Genomic DNA, 27,524 nt, shown 5'->3' with positions numbered 1-27,524 from the left:
AAGTGAAAGTTGCTCTACTGCTGCTACTGCTAAGTCGCTTCAGTCATGTCCGACTCTGTGCGACCCCATAGACGGAAGTCCACCAGGTTCCCCGATCCCTGGGATTCTCCAGGCAGGAACACTGGAGTGGGTTGCCATTTCCTTCTCCAATGCATGAAAGTGAAAAGTGAAAGGGAAGTCGCTCAGTCCTGTCCGACTCTTAGCGACCCCATGGACTACAGCCTACCAGGCTCCTCCATCCATGGGATTTTCCAGGCAAGAGTACTGGAGTGGGGTGCCATTGCCTTCTCAATCATGTCTAATTCTTTGTGACCCCATGGGCTATACAGTCCATGGAATTCTCTAGGCCAGAATACTGGAGTGAGTAGCCTTTCCCTTCTCCCGGGGATCTTCCCAACCCTGGGATTGAACCCAGGTCTCCCACATTGCAGGTGGATTCCTTACTGGCTGAGCCACAAGGGAAGCCCAAGAATACTGGAGTGGGATGCCTATCCTTCTCCAGCAGATCTTCCCGAGCCAGGAATCGAACCGAGGTCTCCTGAATTGCAGCAGATTCTTGGCAAGAAGAATATAAAATTCATATTTCTTATCCTCACCATTCTAATTGCAGCACACACACACACACACAAAAAACCAAACCAAATGCACCACAAATGCTGCTTTATGGTGCAGAAATTAAATGCAACATAATCGGCCATTGAAATGTCCGAAGAAAAAGCAATTCCTTTCTTATCCTGTCTTTTACTCGCAACTCCTGGTTTACAAAACCAGTGCTCTAATCCCTGAGCTATAGGGCCTCGCCTTTCTTATATGGAAAACCTTAATCTGTTCACTATCCTTTAAGACAAATGACACATATTCAATACACAAGCCAAGAACTAAACTAATGACCTAGGAATTCTCATGGGGATTCTGGAGTCATTTCATTAGGATTTATCAAGCTCTTACTTAGATCCCAGGCACTCTGCAAGTTAGTCAAAGTCCCCACTTTCCAAGAGCTTCCATTCACATGGTAAAGGCAGATAAAGAGAAGTAAATAATGGGCAGGATAATTCCAACTGTGAGAAGTGCCTTCACAGGAACTAAACCAGGGAACAGTGGGATAGTATAGCAGAGGGCCACCTCCAGCTAGCTTGTTCTCCAGGCGGTGACATCTGGACTGAGGCCCAAGTGACAAGATGTTTTGAGATAACCCAGACTCTAATTTTAGAAGAGAAAATTTTCAAGTGTTTTTCATCAGGATAAGAATTAAGGTAGTCATTTTAATGGTTGTTTTTAAGGCTAGGAAAAAGTATTCTGGCTTTGCAACCCAATAAGGCAGATCTACACAGACCAAGCACTGTGCCAAATAATCCAAGAAACTGGAATTGAAAAAGGAGAATCAGAGGTGGCCAGAACACTGCCTTCCTCTTAGAAGTTCCAGTCTTTTTCACGCTAAAATTGAACCTACAACTGTTAGGAGAACAATGGTTTTCCCTGGTAGCCAGTTCACAAACTCAGCCCATGAACAGTCTACAGCAGGTGGCGGTGGTACTTCTTAGCCCACATTGGAACCAATCCTGTTTGATACAATTCATCTTTCTTTAATGTTGACAACTCACTTGGAGCTCTTTGGTTTACTTCAATTTTAAAAATTTTATCTTTTCTTTTATTACGGATGATCTTTGCCTTGACTTCACCATATACTTTCTACTTTCTAACTTCATTTCATGTATTTCAATCTAAGGTTTAGCCAAATAAAAATACAGATAGAAAACATTAATTTGAAGAAGGGTAATGGACTGCAAGGAGATCCAACCAGTCCATTCTGAAGGAGATCAGCCCTGGGATTTCTTTGGAAGGAATGATGCTAAAGCTGAAACTCCAGTACTTTGGCCACCTCATGTGAAAAGTTGACTCATTGGAAAAGACTCTAATGCTGGGAGGGATTGGGGGCAGGAGGAGAAGGGGACGACAGAGGATGAGACGGCTGGATGGCATTGCTGACTCGATGGACGTGAGTCTCAGTGAACTCTGGGAGTTGGTGATGGACAGGGAGGCCTGGCGTGCTGCGATTCATGGGCTCACAAAGAGTAGGACACGACTGAGCAACTGATCTGATCTGATCTGATCTGAATGGACCCTGAACTCATGTGGTTCAGTAGTAAAGAATCTGCCTGCCAAGGCAGGAGATGCAGGTTTGATCCCTGGCTTGAGAAGATCCCATGGAGAAGGAAATGGCAACTCAATCCTGTATTCTTGTCTGGGGAATCCCATGGACAGAGGAGCCTGGCAGGCTACAGTTCTTGGGTCACAAAGAGTCGGATGCAGCTGAGTGACTGAACAACAACAACAAATTGACACTGAGAGCTGTTTCCAGTGTGCTGGGATATGTATGCGTGGAGTTAAATGCTAGTTTTTGAAAAAACATTTTGGCCATGCCACGTGGCATATAGCATCTTAGTTCCTCCACCAGTGATTGAACCCATGCCCCTGGCAGTAGAAGCGCAGAGTCTTAACCACTGGACTACCAGGGAAGTCCTAATACTAACGCCCTCTTGACTGGAGTTGTTTTGTGTAGCTCTTACATATAGGTGCTGATTTCTTTTTGAAGTTTTCTTTTGATTACGCAGTAGGTAGCATTATATAACTAATGACAAGCACGGTACCAGAAAGAGTGGCCTTGTGTTTCTGGCCACCCTCTGGCAGTAGCTGGCTGTATAACCTTAGGCAAATGGTAACCCACTCCAGTATTCTGGCCTGGGAAATCCCATGACAGAGGACCCTGGTAGGCCACAGTCCATGGGGTCACAAAGAGTCGGACGTGACTGAGCGACTTCACTTTAAACAAGGAGGCTGGAGTGAATCAATAGTATTCAAACTTCTTATATGAAATACTATGTGGAACTTCAATTATAAGGCAGAACAAAGTGCATCTTCTTTGGAAGAACTCTAGGGTGCCCTGGAGACCACATCTTCTTCCTTCCTCCAAGGCAAATTCTTAGTTACCTCCTTGGAAAGACCCACAGAGGGCAATTTGAAAAGCAGTGCCCTAGGTCTTAAATGTTACTTCAGTTCCAAATGCAAACAAGATAAGTCTCCAAAATCATACTTCACAGAATCAACCTTTTGTACACTTACTAACCTCTATGAGAAAGTAAAAGGGTTCACTCAGCCCTTTAATTATAATACTAAGCTTCACTTCTGGTGATGAAACGTCTTAAAATACAGCTACTCTTGGCGCCAATGAAGTCTCCTAGGTTGGACCACGTTGTAACTTACCTCAACTACGAGTCCTAACAATCACATTCTCACCATGTGATAAAAAATCGTGGTCTAAAAACTTGGCATTCCCACCTTGAATCCTTATAAAACTCCATGGACGGCTTCCCTAAGTGGTCTAGCGGTTAAGAGTTTACCTTGCAACACAGAGGTACCAGTTCAATCCCCGTTCCAGGAAGACACTACATGCCGCAGAGCAACTAAGCCCATGAGCCACAACTACCAAAGCCCACGTGCCTAGAGCCCATGCTCTGCAACAAGAGAAGCCACTGCAATGAGGAACCCGTGTACGGCAACTAGAGAGCAGTCCCCACTCACCACAACCAGAGAAAGCCCGAGTGCAGCAACCAAGACCCAGTGCAGCCAAAATAAACAAACAAGTAAATGAATAAATCTAAAAAAAAAAAAAAATCAAAAACTCCATGGAAAGAAACTGAGGCACAGAGAAGTTAAGTGACTACCCAAAGTCACAGTTGGTGGGTGGTCAACCTGCAACCTAGCTCCAGAGCCTGGGCTCTCAAACAGCACACTGAATAGCAACCCCACCCCACCCCCGACCATCCCCTTCTCCAGTTAGGCTCACTTTTACATGCCTTTATCTCTGCTGCACCCCTGCCCACATCCAACCCTTCCCAGAGGGACCTCCCTTTCTGTGACTCCCCTCGAACCAATGTATCTGAACATGAGCCTGGAGAAGCTTCTGTTGCTCTGAAACTTCACGAATTCCTACAACTCTCTTTTCAACAGGTTCCAAAGGTTTGTTCAGTGTCAAGGACATCATGTCAGCTCTGGGACTAAGACGCGGGAGCTTGGCACCAAATTCGTGGACCGAAGGTTCCACTGCACTTCCATCTTCTTCCTGTTCCTGGGGAGTGAACCATGCATCTTCCTACAGCAACTATCCCTTCTGCTTCTCCATCTACCACTCCCCACTAGCGGTTCTCTCAAGATGAATTCTGAACTAAGTGTATACCCATAGGCAGCACTTACCTCCTCTATGAGTTGGTAGCTGTTCCCTTCTCCAGGGGATCCAGGGGATTCTCCTAACTCAGGCTTCGGGGAGGTTTCTCACACTTTCCACCTATAGGCCAGTTTACATACCAGAAGGGACTCCCTGGGTTGCCTGCATTGCAGGCAGATTCTTTACCGGCTGAGCCACCAGGGAAGCCTCATTTGGCACTTAGCTACTTGTTACTGACTCATGTTAAGCCATATATATTCATGTAACTGTCCTACTACACCCCACACCTCTAATAGATTATACGCTATCAGAGGACAGGGTTGTATCTTATATTTCTAATTCCCAGGTAAATGTTGATCTTATTAATCTAGATCATTAATGGTAGAGTGAAAAAACATTCTGGCACCATATGATGCTACAGAAGACTCTTGAGAATCCCTTGGACAGCAAGGAGATCAAACCAGTCAATCCTAAAGGAAATCAACCCTGAAAATACATCGGAAAGCCTAATGCTGAAGCTGAAGCTCCAATACTTTGGCCACCTGATATGAAGAGTTGACTCACTGGAAAAGACCCTGATGCTAAGAAAGATTGAGGGCAAGAGGAGAAGGGGGTGACAGAAGATGAGATGGTTGGATGGAATCATCAACTCAATGGACATAAGTTTGAGCAAACTCCGGGAAATGGCGAAGGACAGGGAAGCCTGGCATGCTGCAGTTCGTGGGGTCACAAAGAATCAGACACGACTGAGCGACTGAACAACAACCAAAAAACACTGACGCTGGAGTAAGGAGTTTTGATTCCTGCCACTAGAGAGCCTTACAACGGTAAGTAGATACACTAACAGCTATAAACCTCATTTTCCCAGAGGAAAGGTGAACATTATAATGCCTATCTTAATATCCTCAAAGAGCTATTTCAGGGATAATGAGAGAATGTGGAGGTTAGCACATTAGAAACCACAAGTATGACACACTGTAGAATTATAATTATTACTTAAAACATAACCTTATTTTCTAGAAGCATGGTTCTAAGGATTTTTTTTGAAGCATGCAATCTAGGAGATGGAAAGGTTATAGCTCATGAATGCTTATTAGAAACTGAAATAAAAATTAAGAATAATTCACAAAGTTTCATTAACAGCAAGGCACAACATCATCAGTGTGACCTCAAAGGCCAGATGAACCTATTCTACTCCAACCAGAGCAATGTGTGCTAGCATTCTCAGGAGAGAAATGAAAAATTATCTACATGTCCTTTACGGATAAGTGCGTCTTTCTCAGCATCCTTACCATAAAGGGCAAGGTTTTGTTTCTTATTCTGTTGTTCATTTGTTTTTATGATCCTTTCTTTTTTGCTGCCTCTCTCCCCTTATTAAATATTCCCAGGGCTGCAGAATATGTAGAAATTATATTTAGACAGAATAGCCTAAATCAGGCCAATGGCATTGCTCTAATTTACCAGAAACTTCTTGAAGAAACTAAAGTAGGGGTCTAAGTATCATTTCATCAGTGACTGGCACTACAACACATTGTTCTGGGAATAACTGGTCCACAAAACTGCAGCCCGTCTCGGGGCTTTTCAAAAACCATTTTCATCTTTTCTTTCCTGGCCTGGTGTATTCCCAAGGACTCCGTGCTGCACTCTGACCCCCAGGGCCTCAGTGATGGTTAAAATTGATTCTGAACCAAGGTAAACAGGGTTCCTCCCCATAGCCTGGAGAGCTCCAGTCGGCAGAAGCTAATGAAGCCCTAGAAGTAGGCTGCTTCTCTTCCACCCACCCTTTATAGAAGCTGCTTTTGAGTCTTATTGTGTTGTAATTACATACTATAGGAAATTCAACCATCATCTATTTCAAGGATTGAGCCCATGACTCTTACTAAAACATTTCAATTCCATTTTCTGAACATACATTTCTAAATGCATCTGTGAGGGTCCTTCACAAGGATTTCCATTTCACATTTCAGAAAACTGAAGAGTGGCGCAGGTTCCTGACTGAGCTGGTGATGGATGTAAAGGGGTGCTCATTCTGGGCTGTTAGGTTATTCTCTGTTTCCTGACTTCATTTTCAGCCTAATATTTGATTCAGACAACAGAATTTTGATCATATATGTTTGGTAAAACATATTAAAAAAATAAATACCCATTTCTCCAGCAACCCACCTTATTTTTATTTTCTTTTTAAAGTTGCTCATTTTAGAGAGATCAACATTGCAATATTTCTTCCAGCAATAGTAGTTTTTGTGCCCTGCTTAGACAGAACACTTAGGACTGTCCTTCTTGAGTTCTCAAGTTCACTCTCAAATCTGAAATAGATATTTTCCTACATTTTCCTAGAAAACTTTAAATGTTATCTCTCAATTAAATCCTTCATTCATCTGGAATTCTTTTGTTCACATGCTATGAAATCAAATCAGATTTCCTTCTTTTTTTTTTTCCTGTGTAAATGACCAATTGTCTCAGAACAATTAATGCTTTCTTGCTTTCCCTCCCAATCTCAATGCTCTATCTGATGTCAATTTTTCATAAATGTCAGTTTCTGAACACCCTTTTCTATTTCATTAGTCAGTGTGCTTATTTTCATGCCAGTACCACATTGTCTTAATTATAATAGCTTTATGACTTTGTAACTCAATTATTATAATTTTTAACCCAATCTCCCCACCTTAATTCAGTCTTCAGAAACATTTAGCTATACTTGGTCTTTGACCTCTACCATATAAATTTTAGAAGTAACTTGAAATTTTGATTATAAATTCACTTAATTAATAACTTAGTTAATAATAATAATAATAATTTGTGGAGAACTGGTATATTTTCAATAATGGATCTTCCTAGCCATAAACATGGTATATTGTTTCAATGCTTTATGTTTTCAGTATATTTCAACAGAATTTTCTAATTATGTCTATAAAACTCCTGAAATCTCTCAATGAAATTTATTCCAAAATACATTAAACATCCTATTATTACTGTAAAAAGTATATATAATTATATTAAATGCTTATATAATTATATATCTATATAATTATATTTTATATTTATTGCTGGTATATGCAAATTGACTTGGGTTTTTCATATTGATTAACTAAACTGTGGTGCTGGAGAAGACTTTTGAAAGTACCTCGGACTCCAAGGAGGTCAAATCAGTCAATCCTAAAGGAAATCAGTCCTGAATATTCATTGGAAGGACTGATGCTGAGGCTGAAGCTGCAATCCTTTGGCCCCAGGTGTGAAGAACTGACTCATTAGAAAAGATGCTGATGCTGGGAAAGATTGAAGGCAGGAGGAGAAGGGGATGACAGAGGATGAGATTGTTGGATGGCATCACTGACTCGATGGACATGAGTTTGAGCAAGCTCTGGGAGTCAGTGATGGACAGGGAAGCCTGATGTGCTGCAGTCCATAGGGTAACAAAGAGTTGGACAGGACTGAGTGACTGAACTGAACTAAACCTTCTTGTAAACATTCTGATGGGATTGAACAGCAGAAAGATAGCATGGGAAGTTCTTATCTAGGGATGTTTTAAACCAGATAAATCAAGTCTGTCTAAATTTCTCATGGCTAAACAAAAAATCTGGAATTTTCAATTTTATGTGAGGCAGCTACTAGAGAATAGAAGTTAATCTCATAGGCTTTCTATCTGCCTAAAAAAATATAAAAACCGAGTAACCTGAAATCTAAATGACTTCTCCTGAGTGAACTTCTACCACGCATATAGCAATCATCTATTGCTCCAAAATTTACAACACATTTTAGAAAAGAAAAAGGGTCTTTTGAAAGCTCCATCTGATGGTTCAGAGTCCTTCTAATGAAGGATGATGATATGTTTGTTTAATGCCCATTTTTAACATGCATCTTTGCTGCTGCTGCTCTTGCGAAGTCACTTCAGTCATGTCCGACTCTGTGCGACCCCATAGACGGCAGCCCACCAGGCTCCCCCGTCCCTGGGATTCTCCAGGCAAGAACACTGGAGTGGGTTGCCGTTTCCTTCTCTGATACATGAAAGTGAAAAGGGAAAGTGAAGTCGCTCAGTCGTATCTGACTCGTAGCGACCCCATGGACTGCAGCCCACCAGGCTCCTCTGTCCATGGGATTTTCCAGGCAAGAGTACCAGAGCGGGGTGCCATTGCCTTCTCCGTGTATCTTTGCTAGTTGTTAGTAAAAACTTGGTGTGATTGAGATCTACGATTCATTGGGGTCTGCTTTGACAATTCAGCACATTTAGGTACTGGTATCCACAAAGCAGATGAAAACTATAGCCTAATCTTTAAGGATAAATTAAAACTACTGGAGACAATAATCAAAGCTTTGGAAGAGTTGCACATTTCAGAAACAGAAAATGCAGAAATGATAGAATCAGGCAACAGAAAAAAAATAAACAAGAACTGAGACATTTTGGAAATAAATTTTAAAATAAAAGAAAAACATTCAGAAAGATAGACTAAATTAAGGAGGGTATAACAGGAAATAGACACCATGGACAGCACAGTGAGGGGAATAAAGGATGGAAAGATAAAGAGTAAAAAAAAAGAATAAAAATATTTAGAATAAAGTCTTAATTATAGAGTACAGTAAAGGATCCCCATTGTATGTATAAATGAGCCCCTGAAAAAGCAATATAGCAAAAGTTACTCAAAACTATAAATCAAGAGTTGAGAAGTAAAATAAGATTTCAATCAATGTATTCAAAAAGACATACCATGTACCTGGGATAAGTAACTTAAAATGGTCAACACAGAGACCATTAAGAGGCTGTATCTTAATAAAACTTAATAAATATATCTTAATAAGTACTACTGAAATTTAAGTCTATGAAAAAACAAACTTTATCTAAGCATTCAGATAAAAGTCCAAATCCCTAATAAAGGAAAGTAAGTCAGACTGCCACCCAACTTCTTGACAACAGCATTTCCACACACAAAAAAATTAAGAAGAAATTATTTAAAAGTTACTTAAGAAAAATGTGAGTAAGTATATCAGAATCTATACATAATTAAGGCAAAACTAGAGCTCTGGGAAAATTCTTTGCATTAATTACCTATATTATGAAATGAAAATAAATGAGTTAAATATCAACTCAAAGAGCTAGAGAAAGAATTACAAGGTTAACTGACTGGAAGCAAAAGGAAGGTCTCAGTAATCTAAAAATATAACTGAATTAGAAAGTAGAAAACCAGTAGAACTAATAAAAAAAAAAAATAAGGGGAAAAGAATTGACAAAATGGGGAAACCACTAGCTGACCTAAGTTCTAAAAAAAGATAAATATACAAAATAAATTATAAGGTGGAAGTAACCATCAACCTAGAGAAAAAAATTTTCTAAATCATCAGAAACTACTTTGTCCAACTCAATGCAATAAATTTAAAAACCTTTTTGGAAAGCTATCCTTCCCTTGGAATCAGAGACTTTGGGCTCCTACCTCTAAAACAACTCTGCTTCAAACCCCAGGCTAGGATTCTTTTTCGCTTATAACTCTTAAAGCTGAGCATTTTAAGAAGTCTTTCCTCAACCTTTTGGATACTACTTTCTCCAGTATTTTGCCTACTTGTCTCATGCATTCCACACTTTCAACTAAGGAGATGATTCAAATCTTTTATCTCCAGCTTTTAATCTCCATCTCTATTCTGAGCTCCAATTTTCTGAAGGACACAGCCTTCAGTATACCCTCCCTGTATCTTAAGTCCAACATATATAAGGAAAAATTCATCAGATTTCTCCAACACCTATTCTTTTTCAGTCTTATATCAACAGCATAGCCACCCTTTCAATTCCTAGGACCACATATGTTGAAACTTTCTTCATTCCCCAAAATTCCCACCACACCCACACTAAATTAAGCTCTCCCTCAGGCTTTGCTCTCTTCAAAGGCTAAGAGGGACCAGGCACTGGCTCCACTTCACACAGTATTAAGTTTGTCCTATCAAACCTGGAGATGCAGAAGAAGCCCCTTTCTTATCAGGGATTTGAGTAACCTTTCCTTATTATCGTAACATGTCCGTGGCATCATATTTTCCAATGATGAAGTCATGATCGATCTTAGAATCTGTCCCAGTGGAGAGTGGTCAATATTGCTGCGGTGTTTGTCGCCAGTCATGTCTGACTCTTTGCGACCCCATCAGGCTTCTCTGTTCATGCGCTTCTCCAAGAGAGAAGACTGGAGTGGGTGTAGGCATTCCCTTCAGGGGAACTTCCCGACCCAGGGGTCGAACTAGGGTCTCCTGCATTGCAGGCAGATTTTTTTTTACCATCTGAACCACCAGGGAAGCCCACAATATATAACAGATTAAGCAACTGATGCTCTACCGTGGCAAAAGACCAAAGAAAATACTGACAGTGAGCTTTTCATCTCTCTTGTGTTTGATAAAATAGAAACACAGGTAAAAATAATGAATAAGAATATAAAATGATTTAGAAGTGTCTCTTGAAGAATCACAAGAGAAATACAACCCTTAATCTTTGGATTAGGAGCCCATAGGGAGAAGTCAATAATACCAAAGAAGAGACTGGAACTCAATTATAGATCATAAGGGCATATAACCATGACACTAATGATAAAAACAATTACAACTTTAAGAAATGGAAATAGGCATACTAACTTCATTTGCTTTGAAGTAAAATTCTAAATCCTTAGCCAGTCATAAAACTAAAAGCTGTAATCATAGAAAAATATCCTAGCAGTATGAATACCTTGTCATAAGTAATATTTCAAAAATGTGTAAATTGTGATTATCAAGCACAGAAACTTGACAAATCTCTGCTAAAACCACATGTTGCCCTCCTACCAGTCCCAAAGGACAAATATATGGAATGATCTTTTAGAGCTATCTATATTAGGATGCATTTTTAGGCAAGATAAATGTAAAATGAGTAGAGTTATGATGGCATGGAAATGTCAAGAATGAATCAGTTTATAAATGTAAGTGCAAATCAGGGTTTGATTTTCCCCTTAGAATTCATAGTTGTTAGGCAGTGATAGAGGTACAACTGATACAACAGATAAACGGAGAATCATAAGAGATTACTGTGGACAATTACATGCCAACAAGTAGGACAATCTGGAAGAAATGGATAAACTCCTAGAAGTATACAGTGTACCAACATTGAATCATGAAGAAATAGTAAATCTGAGCAAATTAATTACTACTAAGGAGAATAAATCAGTAATCAAAAACATCCCAACAGAGGGATGGGACCAGATGGCTTCACTGGTGAATTCTACCAAGCATTTAAAGACAGATTGATACCAAATTCTCACAAACTCTTTCAAAAAATATAAGAGGAGGGAATAATTCCAAATTCACTTTATAAGACCAGTTTCATTCTGGTACCAAAACCAAAGACACTCAAGAAAAGAAAATTACAAGGCTAGATCTCTGATGAACAGAGATGCAAAAGTCCTCAGCAAAATGTTAGCAAACCAAGTTCAATAACATATTAAAAGAATCATATACCATGATCAAGTGAGATTTATTCCAGGGATGCAAGAACGGTTCAACATTCACAAAGCAAGATACTGGATGCTTGGGGCTGGTGCACAGGGACGACCCAGAGGGATGGTATGGGGAGGGAGGAGGGAGGAGGGTTCAGGATGGGGAACACGTGTATACCTGTGGCGGAGTCATGTTGATATATGGCAAAACCAATACAATATTGTAAAGTTAAAAAATAAAATAATAAAAAAATGAAGGACACAAATTACATGATCGTCTCAATAAATGCAGGAAAAGCTTTTGATAAAATTCAATATTCATTTATGATTAAACCTCTCAACAAAGTAGGTGCAGTATCTCAGCATAGTAAAGGCCACCCATAATAAGCCCACAGCTAAAATCATACCCAATGGTGAAAAAGTGGAAGCTTTTCCTCTAGGATCAGTAATAAGAAAAGGATGCTTTCGTCACTTTTATACAAGGTAGTATTGGAAGTCCTTGCCAGAGCAATTAGACAAGGAAAAGAAATAAAAAGTATTCAAATCAGGAAGGAAGAAGTAAGAATAACACTATTTTCAGATTACATGATAATCCCGAAGAATACTGGAGTGGGTAGCCATTCCCTTCTCCAGGGGATCTTCCTGACCCAGGGGTCGAACCCGGGTCTCCCACACTGTAGGCAGATTCTTTATCATCTGAGCCACTAGGGAAGCCTGATATTATATTTAGAAGACCCTAAAGACCAAAAAACTGTTAGAATAAATGAACTCTGTAAAGTTGCAATCTTCAAACTCAATATATCAGTTGAGCTTCTATGTTGACTTAAACTATTTAGAAAGAGATATTAAGAAAATAATTCCATTTACAATTGCAACAAAAACAATAAAATATCTATGACTAAATTTAGCCAAGGAAGTGAAGGACTGAAAATTATGACACTGATGAATAAAACTGAAGATGACACAAATAAGTTGAAACGTATCCATGCTCATGGATTGGAAGAATTAATACTGTTAAAATGTCCATAATACCTAAAGCAATCCACAGATGCAATGAAATCCCTATAAAAGTTCCAATGGCATTTTTCACAGAAAGAGAACAAACAGTCCAAAAATTTGTATTGAACCACAAAAAAATCCCAAGCAGCCAAAACAATCTTGAGAAAGAACAAAGCTGGAGGCATCATGTTTCCTGATTTAAAACTATACTATAAACCCATAGTAACCAAGATAGTACGGTATTGGCATAAAAACAGACACATAGATGAAGGGAACAGAAGAGACAGTGCAGAAGCAAACCCACACGTATGCAGGCAATTAATCTGACAAAGGAGCCAACAACACACAATAGGAAAAGGACACTCTTTAATCAATGGTGTTAAGAAAACTGAACAACCACATGCTAAAGAATTAAACTGGACCACTACCTTATACCATACACAAAAATTAATTCAAAATGGATTAAAGACTTGAACATAAGACCTGAAAGTACAAACATAGGTGGTAAGCTCCTTGATATTGGTCTTGGCAATATTTTTTTTTGGATTTGACACCAGAGCAAAGGCAGCAAAAGCAAAACTAAACAAGAGAGACTGGGCCAACTTAAAAAGCTTTCATACAGCAATGAAAACCATTAACGAAATGAAAAAGCAACCTACCAAACAGCAGAAAATATTTGCATATCACATATCTGATATGGAGTTAATATCCAAAATGTGTAAACAACTCATACGATTCAATAGCAAAAAAACAAATCTGATTAAAAAATAGGAAGAAGATCTAAATAGACATTTTCTCAAAGAAGATATCCCAACACGTGTATGAAAAGGTGCTCAAACACCATGAACCGACAGGGAAATACAAATCAGAACCTGGAGCTACCATCTCACACCTGTCAGAACGGCTATTATTCAAAAGAGAAGGAATAACAAGTGTTGGTGAGGCTGTGGAGAAAAGAGAACCCTCTTGTGCACTGTTAGTGAGAATGTAAATTGGTGCAGCCACTATGGAACACAGGATGGAGTTTCCTCAGAAATTTAAAAATGGAACTACCATATGATCAACTAATTCCTCTTCTGGGCATTTATCCAAAGAAAATGAAAACACCACTTTGAAAAGATATCTGCACCTCCATGTTCATTGTAGCATTATTTACAATAGCCAAAATACAGAAGTAACTACGTGTCCATCAATGGATGAATAGATAAAGAAAAAGTGTGTGTGTGTGTGTGTGTGTGTGTGTGTGTGTGTGTGTGTATATAATGAAATATTATTTAGCCACAAAAAGGAGGAAATCCAATTCCACCATTTGTGATAACATGGATGGACTTTGAGGGCATTATGCTAAATGAAATAAGTCAGACAGTGAGAGACACATCACAGTGGAATCTTATTAAAAAAAAAAAAAAAATCCGCCAAGCTCAACAATACAGAGAACAAATCAGTATTTGCCAGAAGTGGGGAGTGGGCAAATTGAGTGAAGACAGTAAAAGGTACAAACTTTTAGTTATAAGATAAATAAGTTCTGGGGATGGTAATGTACAGCATTCCATCCCTGAGCTTCCCTGATGGTTCAGATGTTAAAGAATCCGCCTGTAATATGGGAGACCTGGGTTCCATCCCTCGGTTGGAAAGATCCCTGGAGGAGGGCATGGCAACCCACTCCAGTATTCTTACCTGGAGAATCTCATGGACAGAAGAGCCATGTGGGCTACAGTCTATGGGGTCGCAAAGAGTCAGACACTACTGAGTGACTAAGCACAGCGATGTACAGTATGGTGACTATCGTTAATAAAACTTTATTGTATAGTTGAAAGTTGGTAAGAGAGTAGAACGTAAAATTTCTCATCATAGGAAAAAAACTGTAACTATTTGTGGTGATGGAATGTTAACTAGACTTATTATGGTGAACATTTTATAATATATACATATATCAAATCATATGTTGTATGCATATGCTATACAATGCAATGTCATGTCACTTATCTCTCAGTTGAAAAGAGAAAGTGATGAAGGAGGATAAACTAGACAGGGATGATGTGGGATGTGGTGGAGGTTTGCTTACAACGTCTTGCTTTTGCTTGTATTCATTTGTACACCAATATTACTCCTCCACCAGAGAGTGAATTCCTTGAGGCCAGATCTGCCTCTTACACATTTTTTCCATACCCTCCAGTGTCAGACAGAACCCTAGAGACATGGTCAAACTCAACAAGTATCTACTGAGTTGACTTAAACTGACTCCTAACTAACAGAGTTGAAGCTGTGTTATCTCTTTTTGTCACTGGATTTTAACTGCATTCATTCAAACAAATGAGGATCTTTTCAATGCCAACTATAGAAAGGCAGCTGAGATTAAAACAGATATGATAGGGGGATTACATGATTACCTCTAAGAAGCATGTGTGACTTAAATAACATCAAGATATTTTAGAACTAAACTGTCAAAAACATTATGCTGATCACATTTTAGATCAATCAGCAATGGTTAACTGTTAACAACATATGGCAAATACAAAAACAATGTGGTAGGTAAACACATAAGAGAAGTCAAAGCAAGCCTCTTACACAGGATTAATTCTTTGGCTGGAATTTTGCCTTTTCCTCTGTAGAGATTTTATATTAAACAGATCTTTGCTCTTTTTAGGTTTATTCCTCTTGAGGAGTTAAAGACTTGTGGCTTAGCAGGCTTATAACACTGTTCTGTTCAAGTGCTTTTGTTTTTAAGGAGCAATCATGATTTGAATATTCTGTTTTTCACCTTTCTCCAGTAGAACCCCTACCATGTGCTCTCATGACTGAAGGTCCTGTTGGAAAAATTGATTTTTTCTAAAACTCCAATATGTGTGTTTGTTTAATATTTTTATTGATATAACTCACATATCACATAATTGACCCACCTAAAGTGTATAATGCAACTGAGATTTAGTCCAATAGATATTTTGATTCCTTTCTAATTTCTCTCTTCTTTTGGCCTCCATTTTTCTCTCTGCAGTTTACAGTTTCATATTTCCAGAGTTTGTCAGAATGCTACGCCAAAGGCTTTTACAAGTCAACCTGGTGGCATCTGCTGTTGAATAAATGAAGGACTCATAACTGGAAAGAACCAATGGATACAGAGCCAGAATATAAACCGGTAAAAACCCTTGCTCCCTGTATTCTCATATCATGAACAAACTACAATATAAAAGATAACCAGACACACTACTGTACAGATTAAAGAAGTTACATAAATGTTGGCTTCCTTTCTTTCTTCATCCAATTCTACAAGGTAGAGCAAAAAAAAAAAAATTTATGAACTAAGTCCTTGAGATCTGAATGGGCCAAACAGGCATGCAAACCACTGCACACCTGGAAAGTTATGAGGGAATCCAGCAAAGCCACTGGAGTAACCAAAACCCTAACCCAGGACTCACTTTGCTGCTAAGTCGACCACTCCGCCATCCCCACCCACTTGCTACCTCTGCTACTACAACATCTCCCTTCAGTAGAGGACACATTTTTCAGAGAAGAGAAATCTTAAAACAGGAGTATAAAGAGAGGTCCTCCTCTTTATACCCAAGAAACCTTTAAACAAGTTACATTCTGAATTTATCAGCTTATTCCAGAACTTTCTTTTTTCACTCTTCCAAGTTTAAAAAAAAAAAATCTGCAAAGAATTTACATCAAGTTTTACACAGGAAAAAATTTTAAAAGGCCAAAAAAAAAAAAAAAAAAAAAAGTTGCTGGGAGCACTGTTTCATTTGCATGCTTTGTTTTCTGAAATATTGACAATAAATAACTCGAGCATGTTCTTGCTTCTAGAAATGGCTTGTTTTTCTATTTAAAATGAATTTATGGTCTGAAAACAGTCAGCTATTTAGTAGAAGAAGCAAAATATCCTCTCCCAGGGCAGCAACCTGTTTTTCTCTTAAGGAAGAGAACTTATTCCTATTCCATGCCTACAAGTCAAAGAACTTTCTGTTGTCCAGTATTATTTCCTACAGGCAGAGCCTCTTGATTCAGGAGTGATGGAAACAGCCAGATCAACAACCTTCTGGCCAGACACTTGGTAGAATATTCTGCTTGTCGGATTAAACTCTGCTTTTTAAATGGATGAATAGGGTTGTTTTTTTTTTTTTTTTTTCCCTGAGAGTGAATAGGAATTGAAAGAGAGTGCTTTGGCCTCCCTGAGAAATCCACAAATATTTCTCAGAATTTGTTAGCACGGATGGCGCCAGCAAAACAGAATTAGACAGTGCTCTGCAAACTGGATGGTCTTACTGAACTGGCAATTCACATTGTTTCCTCTAACATCACATCTGTCTTCCAGCGATAGTAAACTTTGCTCCTGCGAAAACAAAGAGATCCCACAAGGAATGACATATCTTGAAGCTTTTGCTTCTGTTTTTGGTCTCTATTTTTCCAGGTTGAGCGCTCAAACAGGACTCAATGAGGAGGCGCATTCCTAGTTGACACAGAGGACATATTTTGTGTTTTCTGGTGCCAAAACACACCAAAGGATTAGGTGCTAGAATGGAAAATGAGTTTTCTCCATTTCCTGATGACTTTCACAGGCGTTCTTATTATCTTTAACTCTCCTCTTGTAAAACACACATACACACACACACACACACACACACACAAAGAGAGAGATTACTGGGTTCTCTATTAATACCTTATAATAAGCTTTATTTCTTAGTTTTCGCAGAAAGAGATGACTGCATTAAGTGTTTGGAACTCACTCCTGCAGACTATGGGGGAAGAACTGGAAATTGTGGATAGGCTAAGCATGGCAAGGATAAAATTAGCCTTCGAGCATATGACTACCAGGAAAGTTACAAACTACCAGAATCAAGATATCATGGCCTGTCATCAGGAAGTAAATCAAGCAATAACTCTTTAAATGGATGCAAGACAGGAAATACGTCCTCTGCTCACAAACATGAGATGACAACCCAGCAGATTTTTATACTCCTATAATCACTAATCCCCACTTACCAGTGCTAACATTGGAGTAATATAAGGAAAGACTGGGGTACATTCTACCCTCTTGATAGCCTTGGAAAGCACAAATGCCTGGATTTGCAAAGAAGGTTTGAGAAAACAGGACATCAATACGATCTATGGCAGATAAATCCCTGTCTCCAGTTAGCAACGCTGGTAATCCAAGGGTGACGAGACTCCCTGGGACTTCTGGCTTTCACTTGTCCCTGTGTCTGTGAAGATGTAAGCACCCAAGGAAGATTGACTTTGCAAAGGTGGTATCACCAAGCTTGAGAGAAAACAAAAATGATGAAGCTAACACTCATCTTAGCTGAAACTCCAGTACTTTGGCCACCTCATGCGAAGAGCTGACTCATTGGAAAAGACTCTGATGCTGGGAGGGATTGGGGGCAGGAGGAGAAGGGGACGACAGAGGAGGAGATGGCTGGATGGCATCACTGACTCAATGGATGTGAGTCTGAGTGAACTCCAGGAATTGGTGATGGACAGGGAGGCCTGGCGTGCTGCAATTCATGGGGTCGCAAAGAGTCGGGCATGACTGAGCGACTGAACTGAACTGAACTGAACACTCATCACTTATCAGCTCTCGAACACTTGGTTTTGAAACTCATGGATTTCTACAGCTTGTTACCAAGAAGTGTTTACAATGTGCGAAAGGATTGGAAAAGGACAAAAGGGAGATCAGGATGACTGAGGCTAATCAGAGAGCTGAATGTTATCAGAGGGGTTGGGAGCCTGCAAGTCAAAAACATAAACAGTGTTCTCAGCTTTCACTCAAAAGCCATCTTCCAGATGTATAAAATTTGAAGTGAGTTACTGGTTACAATATTGTTTACTGTTATGACTATATCAATGTCATCAAAAGGAGTTATCTTCTAATACCAAGGGAATAATTTAATAATATTGAAATTTTTTTCATATTTAGGTACATGATAAATAGAAAAGTATAGAAAATTTTATACTATAGGCCATAATTTTTAACATATTTAGTACTAATTATTTATATAACTCATGAGGCTTCCCAGGGGGTGGCGCAGTGGTAAAGAATCCACCTGCCAATGTAGAAAACACAGGAGACTTAGATTCAATCCCTGGGTCAGGAAGATCTCCTGGAGTAGGAAATGACAACCTGCTCCAGTATTCTTGCCTGGAAAATTCCATGGACAGAGGAGCCTGGTGGGCTACAGTCCATGGGGTCTCAAAGAGTCTCAGTCACAACTGAGCAACTGAGCACATGTGCACATATAATTTATATTTACTTATATATTTTTCTAGTCACTAACATATATGTAAATGTATGTAGATCTTGAGGATTTTACTCGATAGTGGGTCTAGTGATGGCAGAAAAGTAAGATCCTTTTTTTATCCTCATTCAGAATTTAACAGGTCTGCGGAATAAAAGCAGAAGTGTAAGCATGAACCAAATCATTTAGTAATTTTAAAAATCCTCTCAAAACATATGTATCTTAATTTCTTCAAAGTCTAGGAGGGACTAAGCCAGGAATTGCTGAGTAGCTCTGAACAAGAGGTGAGCGAGTATGATGACGTGAACGGTCGAAACGACCATCAGAAGATGTGGTTTCTCCTGACTCTGACATGAGCCACCCGAGGGGCCTTGGCCAGTGAAATTAACAGATACTTATTGGGGATCATGAAGATTTTATTCACTGGAGGGAGCAAAAAAGACAAACAAGATCTGGTTCCTGCCCACAAGCAGTTCATGAGCTTGAAGAGAAGTTAAGACATATGATCACAACTTACAGGCAGAAGGAGAAGAAGAGGAGCAGAAATCAAACCTAGTGAGAACTTAAGACAAAGGAAAGGCTACTTTCTGGCTGAAGAGGAGAGACTCTAAAGGAAGGTTTCTCCAGAAGAGTGGCAACTAAAGAGAGCCTTAAAGAAGGTCCCAAGATTCTGACAATTCTAAAGGCCCAGGGCCTTTCAGAAGCAGTGGAAAAAAATACTTGAAGAGTGAAATTAAGTTCATGGCTCTCAGGCTGAAGTCAGGGTCCAGGTGTTTTCAGCCTGGACAAGAGCTCACCTGGCTCACTTAAATCCCCAGAACTCCTTTTCGGACTCATAATCACTGGCTTTCCCCATTACGTCACTGGCCCGGCTCTGCAGATGTTCGTGTCTGTGACACTTGCAACAGGAATTCATGATTACCAAGGTAAAAAGTCTAGAGAGTACTTTCTAAAGAAGAGAGAAAGCCAATGAAAGCTGAGTCAGGAAGCATCAGGATCGCAGCTGTGCCTTACAAAGAAGTGTCTGGCAGCCCTCTGGGAAGAGACTGAAGGAAAGAGGGCTGATGGCTGAGAAAGAGACATAGTGGTGGCCAGGCCACACTTCAGGGAGGGCTGATTTGGACCTGTGCTAGTGGAGGTATGGAGACAAAGGGGAGTGTGGATTTCAGAAACAGAGAAGGAAAGACTTGACAATTAACTGGATAATCTGGTGGGGGTTGGGGGAGTGGAATCCATGGTTAATTTGAACTTGACAACTTCAGTGTCTAGGTGAATGTTGATGCCACTAATAGAAAGCAATAAAGAATAGGAGCAAGCTTATAAGGACGATTCAGGGAGAGTTCTTGTGAGTCTGAAGAGTTTAAAGGATATTGAAATGGGAAAATCTAGAGTAGTGGTTCTCAACCAGGGACAATTCTGTGCCTCCTCTCCTGCCACACACAGGGGACATTTAGAAATGTCTAGATGGGCTTCCCAGGTGGCACGAGTGGCAAAGAAACCACCTGCCAATGCAGGAGACATAAGAGACAAGGGTTCAATCCCTGGGTTGGGGAGAGCTCTTGAAGAAGGAAACAAAAACCCACTCCAGTATTCTTGCCTGGGAAATCACATGGACAGAGGAGCCTGGTAGGCTGTGGTCCGTGGGGTCCAAAGAGTCAGACACGACTGAGCAACTTAGCACGCATGCAGAGACGTTTGGGGCTGTTATCTCCAGGGAAAGGAATGCTGCTATGACAGCAACTAGCAGGTCAAGTCCAGGGATGCGCCTAAACATCCTAAAACACACAGGATAGTTCCTCACAAGAGAGAACAATCCAACCAAAAATGTCAATAGTGCAGAAGCTGAGAAATCCTGGTCTAGAGGTGGTAGGAACCGCACATCTGGAAAGAGAAAGTAGGAGTGGAGAGAGATGAGAACTCTTAGTCACTCACACTGCAATCAGAGACAGGGGAGAAAATTAACCACAGTGAGAATATGCAGAAAAGAGAGATAAGCAGGTGCATGATAAAACTAGGCATATCACCTCATGGCAAAGTGAGTTCATTGGGATGAAGTGATGTCAAAAACACTTTCACACCTAAAATGCAACAATTGATGATTGCTTTTAGGAAGTGTGTACCCAAGAAGATAAACACGGACGAGGTAGTCACCATGAAATCATGAGGCAGATCACTTCAGTCATGAATGTCCCCCAAATCCTCAACCTTCAAGATACCTTCCAGTCTATAGCGGGGAGACATTATACGCGGTCTGTGATTTGCATTTGCAAATTTATTATAATTCAGTCACAGAACCACATGACTGTAACAGGTGAAAAAAAAACTTTTTTAAGAGTAGAAGAAGAAGGAGGAAGAGGAGGAGGGAGAAAAGAAGGAAGAGAGAGGTGAAAAAATAAGGTAAGAGGAAAGCAAAGGAAGAAGGAGAAAAGAAGTGGAACGGAGACTTGAGAAGAGAAGAGAAGGGAAAGGAAAGAAAAGGAAGATGGGAGAAGTGAGAAGCACTGCAGAGACATCCTTTAAGGTAGACAGACACTGCATGAGGAGCTCTATGGAACAGGACCAGTGGCCATCCTCAGTCATTCCAAAAAATTGTGATATGGGATTATATTCAATGGAAAGAGCGAGTTGCTTCTTGAATAGCATCATCACTGTTTTTCAAAAGCTATAATAATACAAAATGATGAAATGGTAACCAATACTTATGCAATTCTCCAGAGTTAAATCAATGTTGCCAGAAGTCTGCTCCAGGGGGTTTGGCAGGTATAAGGAAGGAAGCTGGAGCATGACAGGAGATGGGAGGCAGTCTGGTTCCCCGAAAGGAAGGAAAGCACAGAGATGCATTGAGAGCAACCTGGCGACCTTGGACTGCTGAGCAGAGGCATACAAAGTCAGTAAGAAACTTTAGAAAATGGCTCTTTCCCATTCACATGTTTATGGCATCCATAAAGACAAGGTATACCTGGAAAGAAAAGGTCACAGCATCAGACCAAAGATGGCATCACTGATGAGGAGGGAATGTGAAGAACACGTGGCAACGTGTTATGCCAGAGCCAGACAGATCCTGAATTCCAATCCTGGCTCCACCATCAGCTCGTTCCATGCTTTCCCAAGTAACAGAATGTGTCTGAAACTTAGCTTCCTTTCTGGTAAAATGGGAGTGATAAGGCTTCCCAGGAGTGCCGTGATGATCACATGAGATTATGTTTGTAAAGCCGTCAGCACAGCAGTTGGTGCTGGGTAGGAACTCTGTCAGGGGTAGCTGCTGTTAAATAATGCCTAAATCCAATTACTCTAAGTAATGACTGCGTAAGAACAATATGACTCACATTCCGAGTCAACCCAAATAAAACACATAAAACAAGGTAGCACATTTGAAAACTGAATTCTCCGTTTTCAAATTTAAGCAAGTTAACTTTTATGAATTCATAAAACTGGAAGTGGCCTTTGGAACTATGATCAAATTTCCTCATTTAATGATGGAAAAATTGGAAGAGGAAATGAAAAGACTATTGTGGTTTGGATGTACATGAACCAAAAAAAGATTTTAATTACAGGAAAGTTACTCATCATTTTTTAATATAACACAAGGTGAAGACGGAGTTAGAAAATGACAGTTCATAATGTTATGTGCATGCGCGCTAAGTCACTTCAGTCGTGTCTGACTCTGTGCGACGCTATGGACTGCAGCCTACCAGGCTCCTCTGTCCATGAGATTCTCCAGGCAAGAATACTGGAGTGGGTTGCCATGCCATGCCATCTCCAGGGCGTCTTCCCAACCCAGGGATTGAACTCATGTCTGTTAGGCCTTCTGCACTTGTAGGCGGGTTCTTTACCTAGCAGCCCCTGAGAAGCCCTCATAATGTTATAAATACAAGCAAATACATGTGTATACGTAAATCCATATATGTATATTATAAACACATATACAATATCCATATGTCTATGTTAGAAATGATAAAGCTAACCTGCAGAGGCATCAGGCAGACAGTTAACCTTAGCTATCTGCGAACTCAATTACCCTACCTCACTCGAATTCACCCATTTGTAAACATATCTGATAAAGTTCTTGGAAGTTTCATGGAATGCTGAATAAACAAGTATTCAGTATAAAACTGGTGATTCTCAGGGATGTACTTTCCCCAAGCTACAGCTAGGTCACTCACCTGTCCAGGAGAAGGTTAGGAGCAAATAGGAGCTTCCCTGGATGCTCCATGGAGCGCCAGACAAGACCAATCATGAGGATCTCTAGCCAGGCACATTCCAAAAGGTGGACTTGATCATGGAGGGCCAGATCCACAAATCCTGAAATGAGACAAGAAATCTCCCCTGACTCAAATGAAAAGGAATTGCTGGTGAAATGAATGCAACCAGGGATTTGAATGGTTAGGGTCTATTTTTCATAAGATGTTAAAACATAAACTAGAAGCACACTTAGGAAAATCAAACAACTATTTTTTAAGCATTGTATATCAATGAACATTAATGTGGCATTTTCTTAGTGTTACCTTTACAAAAATATACTAACTTATGTAACCAACCTAGATAGCATATTCAAAAGCAGAGACATTACTTTGCCAACAAAGGTTCGTCTAGTCAAGGCTATGGTTTTTCCTGTGGTCATGTATGGATGTGAGAGTTGGACTGTGAAGAAGGCTGAGCACCGAAGAATTGATGCTTTTGAACTGTGGTGTTGGAGAAGACTCTTGAGAGTCCCTTGGACTGCAAGGAGATCCAACCAGTCCATTCTGAAGGAGATCAGCCCTGGGATTTCTTTGGAAGGAATGATGCTAAAGCTGAAACTCCAGTACTTTGGCCACCTCATGCGAAGAGCTGACTCATTGGAAAAGACTCTGATGCTGGGAGGGATTAGGGGCAGGAGGAGAAGGGGACGACAGAGGATGAGATGGCTGGATGGCATCACTGACTCAATGGACGTGAGTCTGAGTGAAGTCCGGGAGTTGGTGATGGACAGGGAGGCCTGGCGTGCTGCGATTCATGGGGTCGCAAAGAGTCAGACACAACTGAGCGACTGATCTGATCTGATCTGATGTAACCCACTTAGCTTTCTATAAAGTTCTGAACTTAAATGGTATTTACATATGTATGCTTTTTACTTAGGCATTTCTAATAGCCTTATGTGATTATTATACTTCATTTCTGTTTTAGTTGAAGATATTTAGGTGTAAGAAATTTAAATTACTTGCACTAAACCAAATAGGTATTGAAGAACAGGCAGGACCAAAGTCACTCAATTTCTACTTCTTTGCTGCATCACTAAGTCATGCTCTTTTTTTCACACCATGTAAAAGAAAGACTAATAAAATAGCATATGTACATAAATCACTTGGGAGAGAAAGAATCAGATGAAAAAAAAAAAAAGGAAATTCTGATTTCTTGTTTTCTAATGGCTTATTGGAGAGTAAAGCTTTTTCCAATCATCACTGACAATATGGTGGATGCCTACTAATAATGAGAAAAAGGAGGAGGAGAAGGAGAAGAGGGAGAAAGAAGAGGAAGATTAATTCATTGAACCTCCACTATGGGTTAGAAGCAATGCTAAGTACCACCACGCCAATTTTTAAAAGTATTTACTAATACAATAATTTCTAGAGATAGGAACCCACGGGGATACCATTTTACAGATAGGAAACAAACGTTCAGAGAGCTTAGATACCTGTTGAGGTCAGAGACAGGAATAGTCTCCAGAACCTTTGTCCTTGACCACAAGGGCCACCACATCTTGTGAGCTGCAAGTGATTATAGACTTTGGATCAAGTGGCTAAATAAACCTAACCACACACATTAAGACATGCCAGAGTGAGTGACCGGGGCATTGCATAAACGAGATGTCCATAAAGTCTGCTGCTTTCCAAATCAGTTCCCTATGCTTTTGCCCGGGGACATCCCATCACATTTCTTTCCTCTCCCTCTCTGCCCTCAGCTCTTTTGTTCTCTCTCATCCATGAGACTGGGTCTAGGATTTCCATTTTTCTTTGTCTTCTTTATTCTTTTCTCACTAATATTATACTTCTATTAGTCATCTATGCTTGTATTTACTAAAAAGCCAAAGTGTAACTCATTTTCTTTAAGCAGCAGTATTGATGTTTTGCCTACTCAATGTTTCCTCTTGGGGATGTTAGTTAAAAGAATCAGCACTCAACAATTAACTCACCATTTCTTTCATACTTAAGTATTCTCTTTCATGAAATCCTTACCACTAAATAGATGATGCTCCATAGAGAAAAACCCAAACTAGAGAAAGACCCTCTAGCCACTATTCCATAACCAAGCCTCATAAATTTTATCTTTCAAATAACGATAAAATTCTTTTTCTCCAATCTATATGTCCACCACTACTCTATCTATCTAATTCCCAAGAGGCTCTCACCTTTTTGCCTGACTTCTTTAACTCAGCATGATTGTTTTGAGACTTCCCTATGTTGTTGAATATAGAAGCACTGTAGGTGACTCTCTTCGTTGCTGAATATTTCATTATATGGATACAGCCAATCAGTAAATACAATTTTGTTATCTTTTCATTGGACATTTGGTTTGTTTATTTTGGGTTATTACAAATAAAACTGCCATGAGCAGTCTATGTGCAATTTTTTTGTATGAACGTATGCGTTCATTTCTTCTGGGTAAATATTAAATGCACTATGACTGCAGCATGTAGAAGGTATGGGATAGGTATATGTTTAACTTTTTAAGAAACTGTTAAACTGTTTTCAGAAGCGATTCTTCCATTTTACATCCCCAACAGCAGTGCACGTCCAACTCTGTGCAACCCTATGGACTGTAGTCTGTAGTCTGCCAGGCTCCTCTGTCCATGGGGTTCTCCAGGCAAGAATACTGGAGTGGGTTGCCATGCCCTCCTCCAGGGGATCTTCCCAACCCAGGGATCGAACCCACATCTCTTAGGTTCCTTACCACTAGGGCCGCCTGGGAAGCCTCCCCGCTCCCCCTCCCCCTGCCCCCAGTCAATAGCAATAGATGAGAGTAAGTTACTCTACCTCTTTAGCCAGTAATTGATATGGGCAGTCTTTTTCATTTTAGTCATTCTAGTAGATATACAGAGGTTTCACACTGGCACTATGATTTGAATTAGCATTTCCCTAAAAATTAATGATATTGCGCATCTTTTCATGTGCTTCTAACAGGTCATTATCTTATACTATATTCACATTAATTATGCATATATCTGTAAATTCTGCTAGACCATGTACTCATTGGAAGCACAAAATGCATGATTCTATCAAATTATGCCTTTTTAAAGTCTCCATTTATTACCCCTTCTGCTACATCATTTCAGCCACGCCAAGTCCGAAAACAGTGTAGCATTTACCAGAGAAAGAGTCTTCTCCCTGGAAAAAGTGGGTTTCACTCATTTATGATTTGTAACCAGAGAGAATATGGGCCTTTCTTGTTCATAAGAAAAACTAAAAGATTAAAAAACTGTGACTGGGTTTCAGGACTTTGGGGAACAAACCCCTACACCCGGCAATCTTGCACCCACAGTGTGCACTGGGTCAAAATAGACTAGCCTTGCTAGGAAGAAGCTCTGTCTGGGGCAGCAAGGAATGCTTCTTTTTATCAGTGAAGTCACTCGGTCGTGTCTGACATTTTGCAACCCCGTGGACAGTAGCCAACCAGGCTCCTCCGTCCATGGAATTTTCCAGACAAGAATACTGTTGGCTACTTTTTATCAGTACCCAACATTTAATGGGATAAATGAACTCTAGTGAGCAATGCTTAAAAGGAAAGCTCACATGGAAGTTTTAATTCTTCGAAAGTTCAGCCCAATCTTCTGGGTAAATTCTCGGAGTTTTTTTTTTTTTTTTAATTGAAGGATAATTCCTCTACAGAATTTTGTTGCTTCCTGTCAAACCTCAACATGAATCAGCCATAGGTATACATATATCCCCTCCCTTTTGAACCTCCATCCCACCTCCCTCCCCATCCCACCCCCTCTAGGTTGATACAGAGCCCCTGTTTGGGTTTCCTGAGCCATACAGCAAATTCCCATTGGCTATCTATTTTACATTAAAAAAAAAAAAATTACCCGGTAAATCCAACTCACTTTCAGAAATGTTAACATTCAAAAGGTATTTTCTCTTTTCTCATGACATTCCATAATTGATGTGGGGAAAATAATCATGTGATAATGTCACCCATAATGAAACCCAACCCATGTTATTCGATACCCTCCATGAGCCCCCAGTAATCACACAGGATGAGATTTAGGGGCCATCTCACAAGAGAATGGGAGCCATTGAACCACTCAACTTTGGGAAACCAAAGAAGCATTTTCTGGTATCCAACCTTACAGATTAAACTGAACCATACTTTCTAATTCTCACATCAAAACTTCAGTGCTATTTAAGTCAGACAGTTTTAGTGGCCTTTGGGGAGCCTCAGAAGCTCACCATACCCATTTGTACCACAGAAGTCTGGTGATTATGAAATCTGTCTGAAGTATGTCTGCTAGTAATAGTGTTCAGCCTGAATCCAGCAGAATTGCTGGGTCCTTCTGTTGAAATGATGTAGATCTCTCAAAAAGAAATAGTTGATTTAATTATCTTTCCCAGCTGTGCATATTGCCTGCAGACAAGGGTTACTGTGTCTCTTGCAAAGGATCCT

At 40.0% G+C, this 27,524-nt stretch overlaps 1 protein-coding gene across 8 annotated transcripts in view; it reads right to left on the bottom strand.

The window, feature by feature from the left end:
• ESR1 (estrogen receptor 1) overlaps positions 1 to 27,524 on the bottom strand; it is a 408,809-nt gene that overhangs the window by 52,033 nt on the left and 329,252 nt on the right. For all 8 annotated transcript variants that reach the window (XM_070376878.1, XM_070376880.1, XM_070376883.1 and 5 more), the window contains one exon: positions 23,048 to 23,186. In XM_070376878.1, coding sequence (XP_070232979.1) covers positions 23,048 to 23,186 — 139 coding nt within the window. The remainder of the gene's footprint in view (positions 1 to 23,047; positions 23,187 to 27,524) is intronic.

This window comes from Bos mutus, chromosome 9 (genome assembly GCF_027580195.1).
Source record: "Bos mutus isolate GX-2022 chromosome 9, NWIPB_WYAK_1.1, whole genome shotgun sequence".
Lineage (NCBI taxonomy): Eukaryota > Metazoa > Chordata > Mammalia > Artiodactyla > Bovidae > Bos > Bos mutus.
The sequence above is the reverse complement of the archived record's forward strand: the minus strand, read 5'-3'. Positions and strand labels throughout refer to the sequence as shown.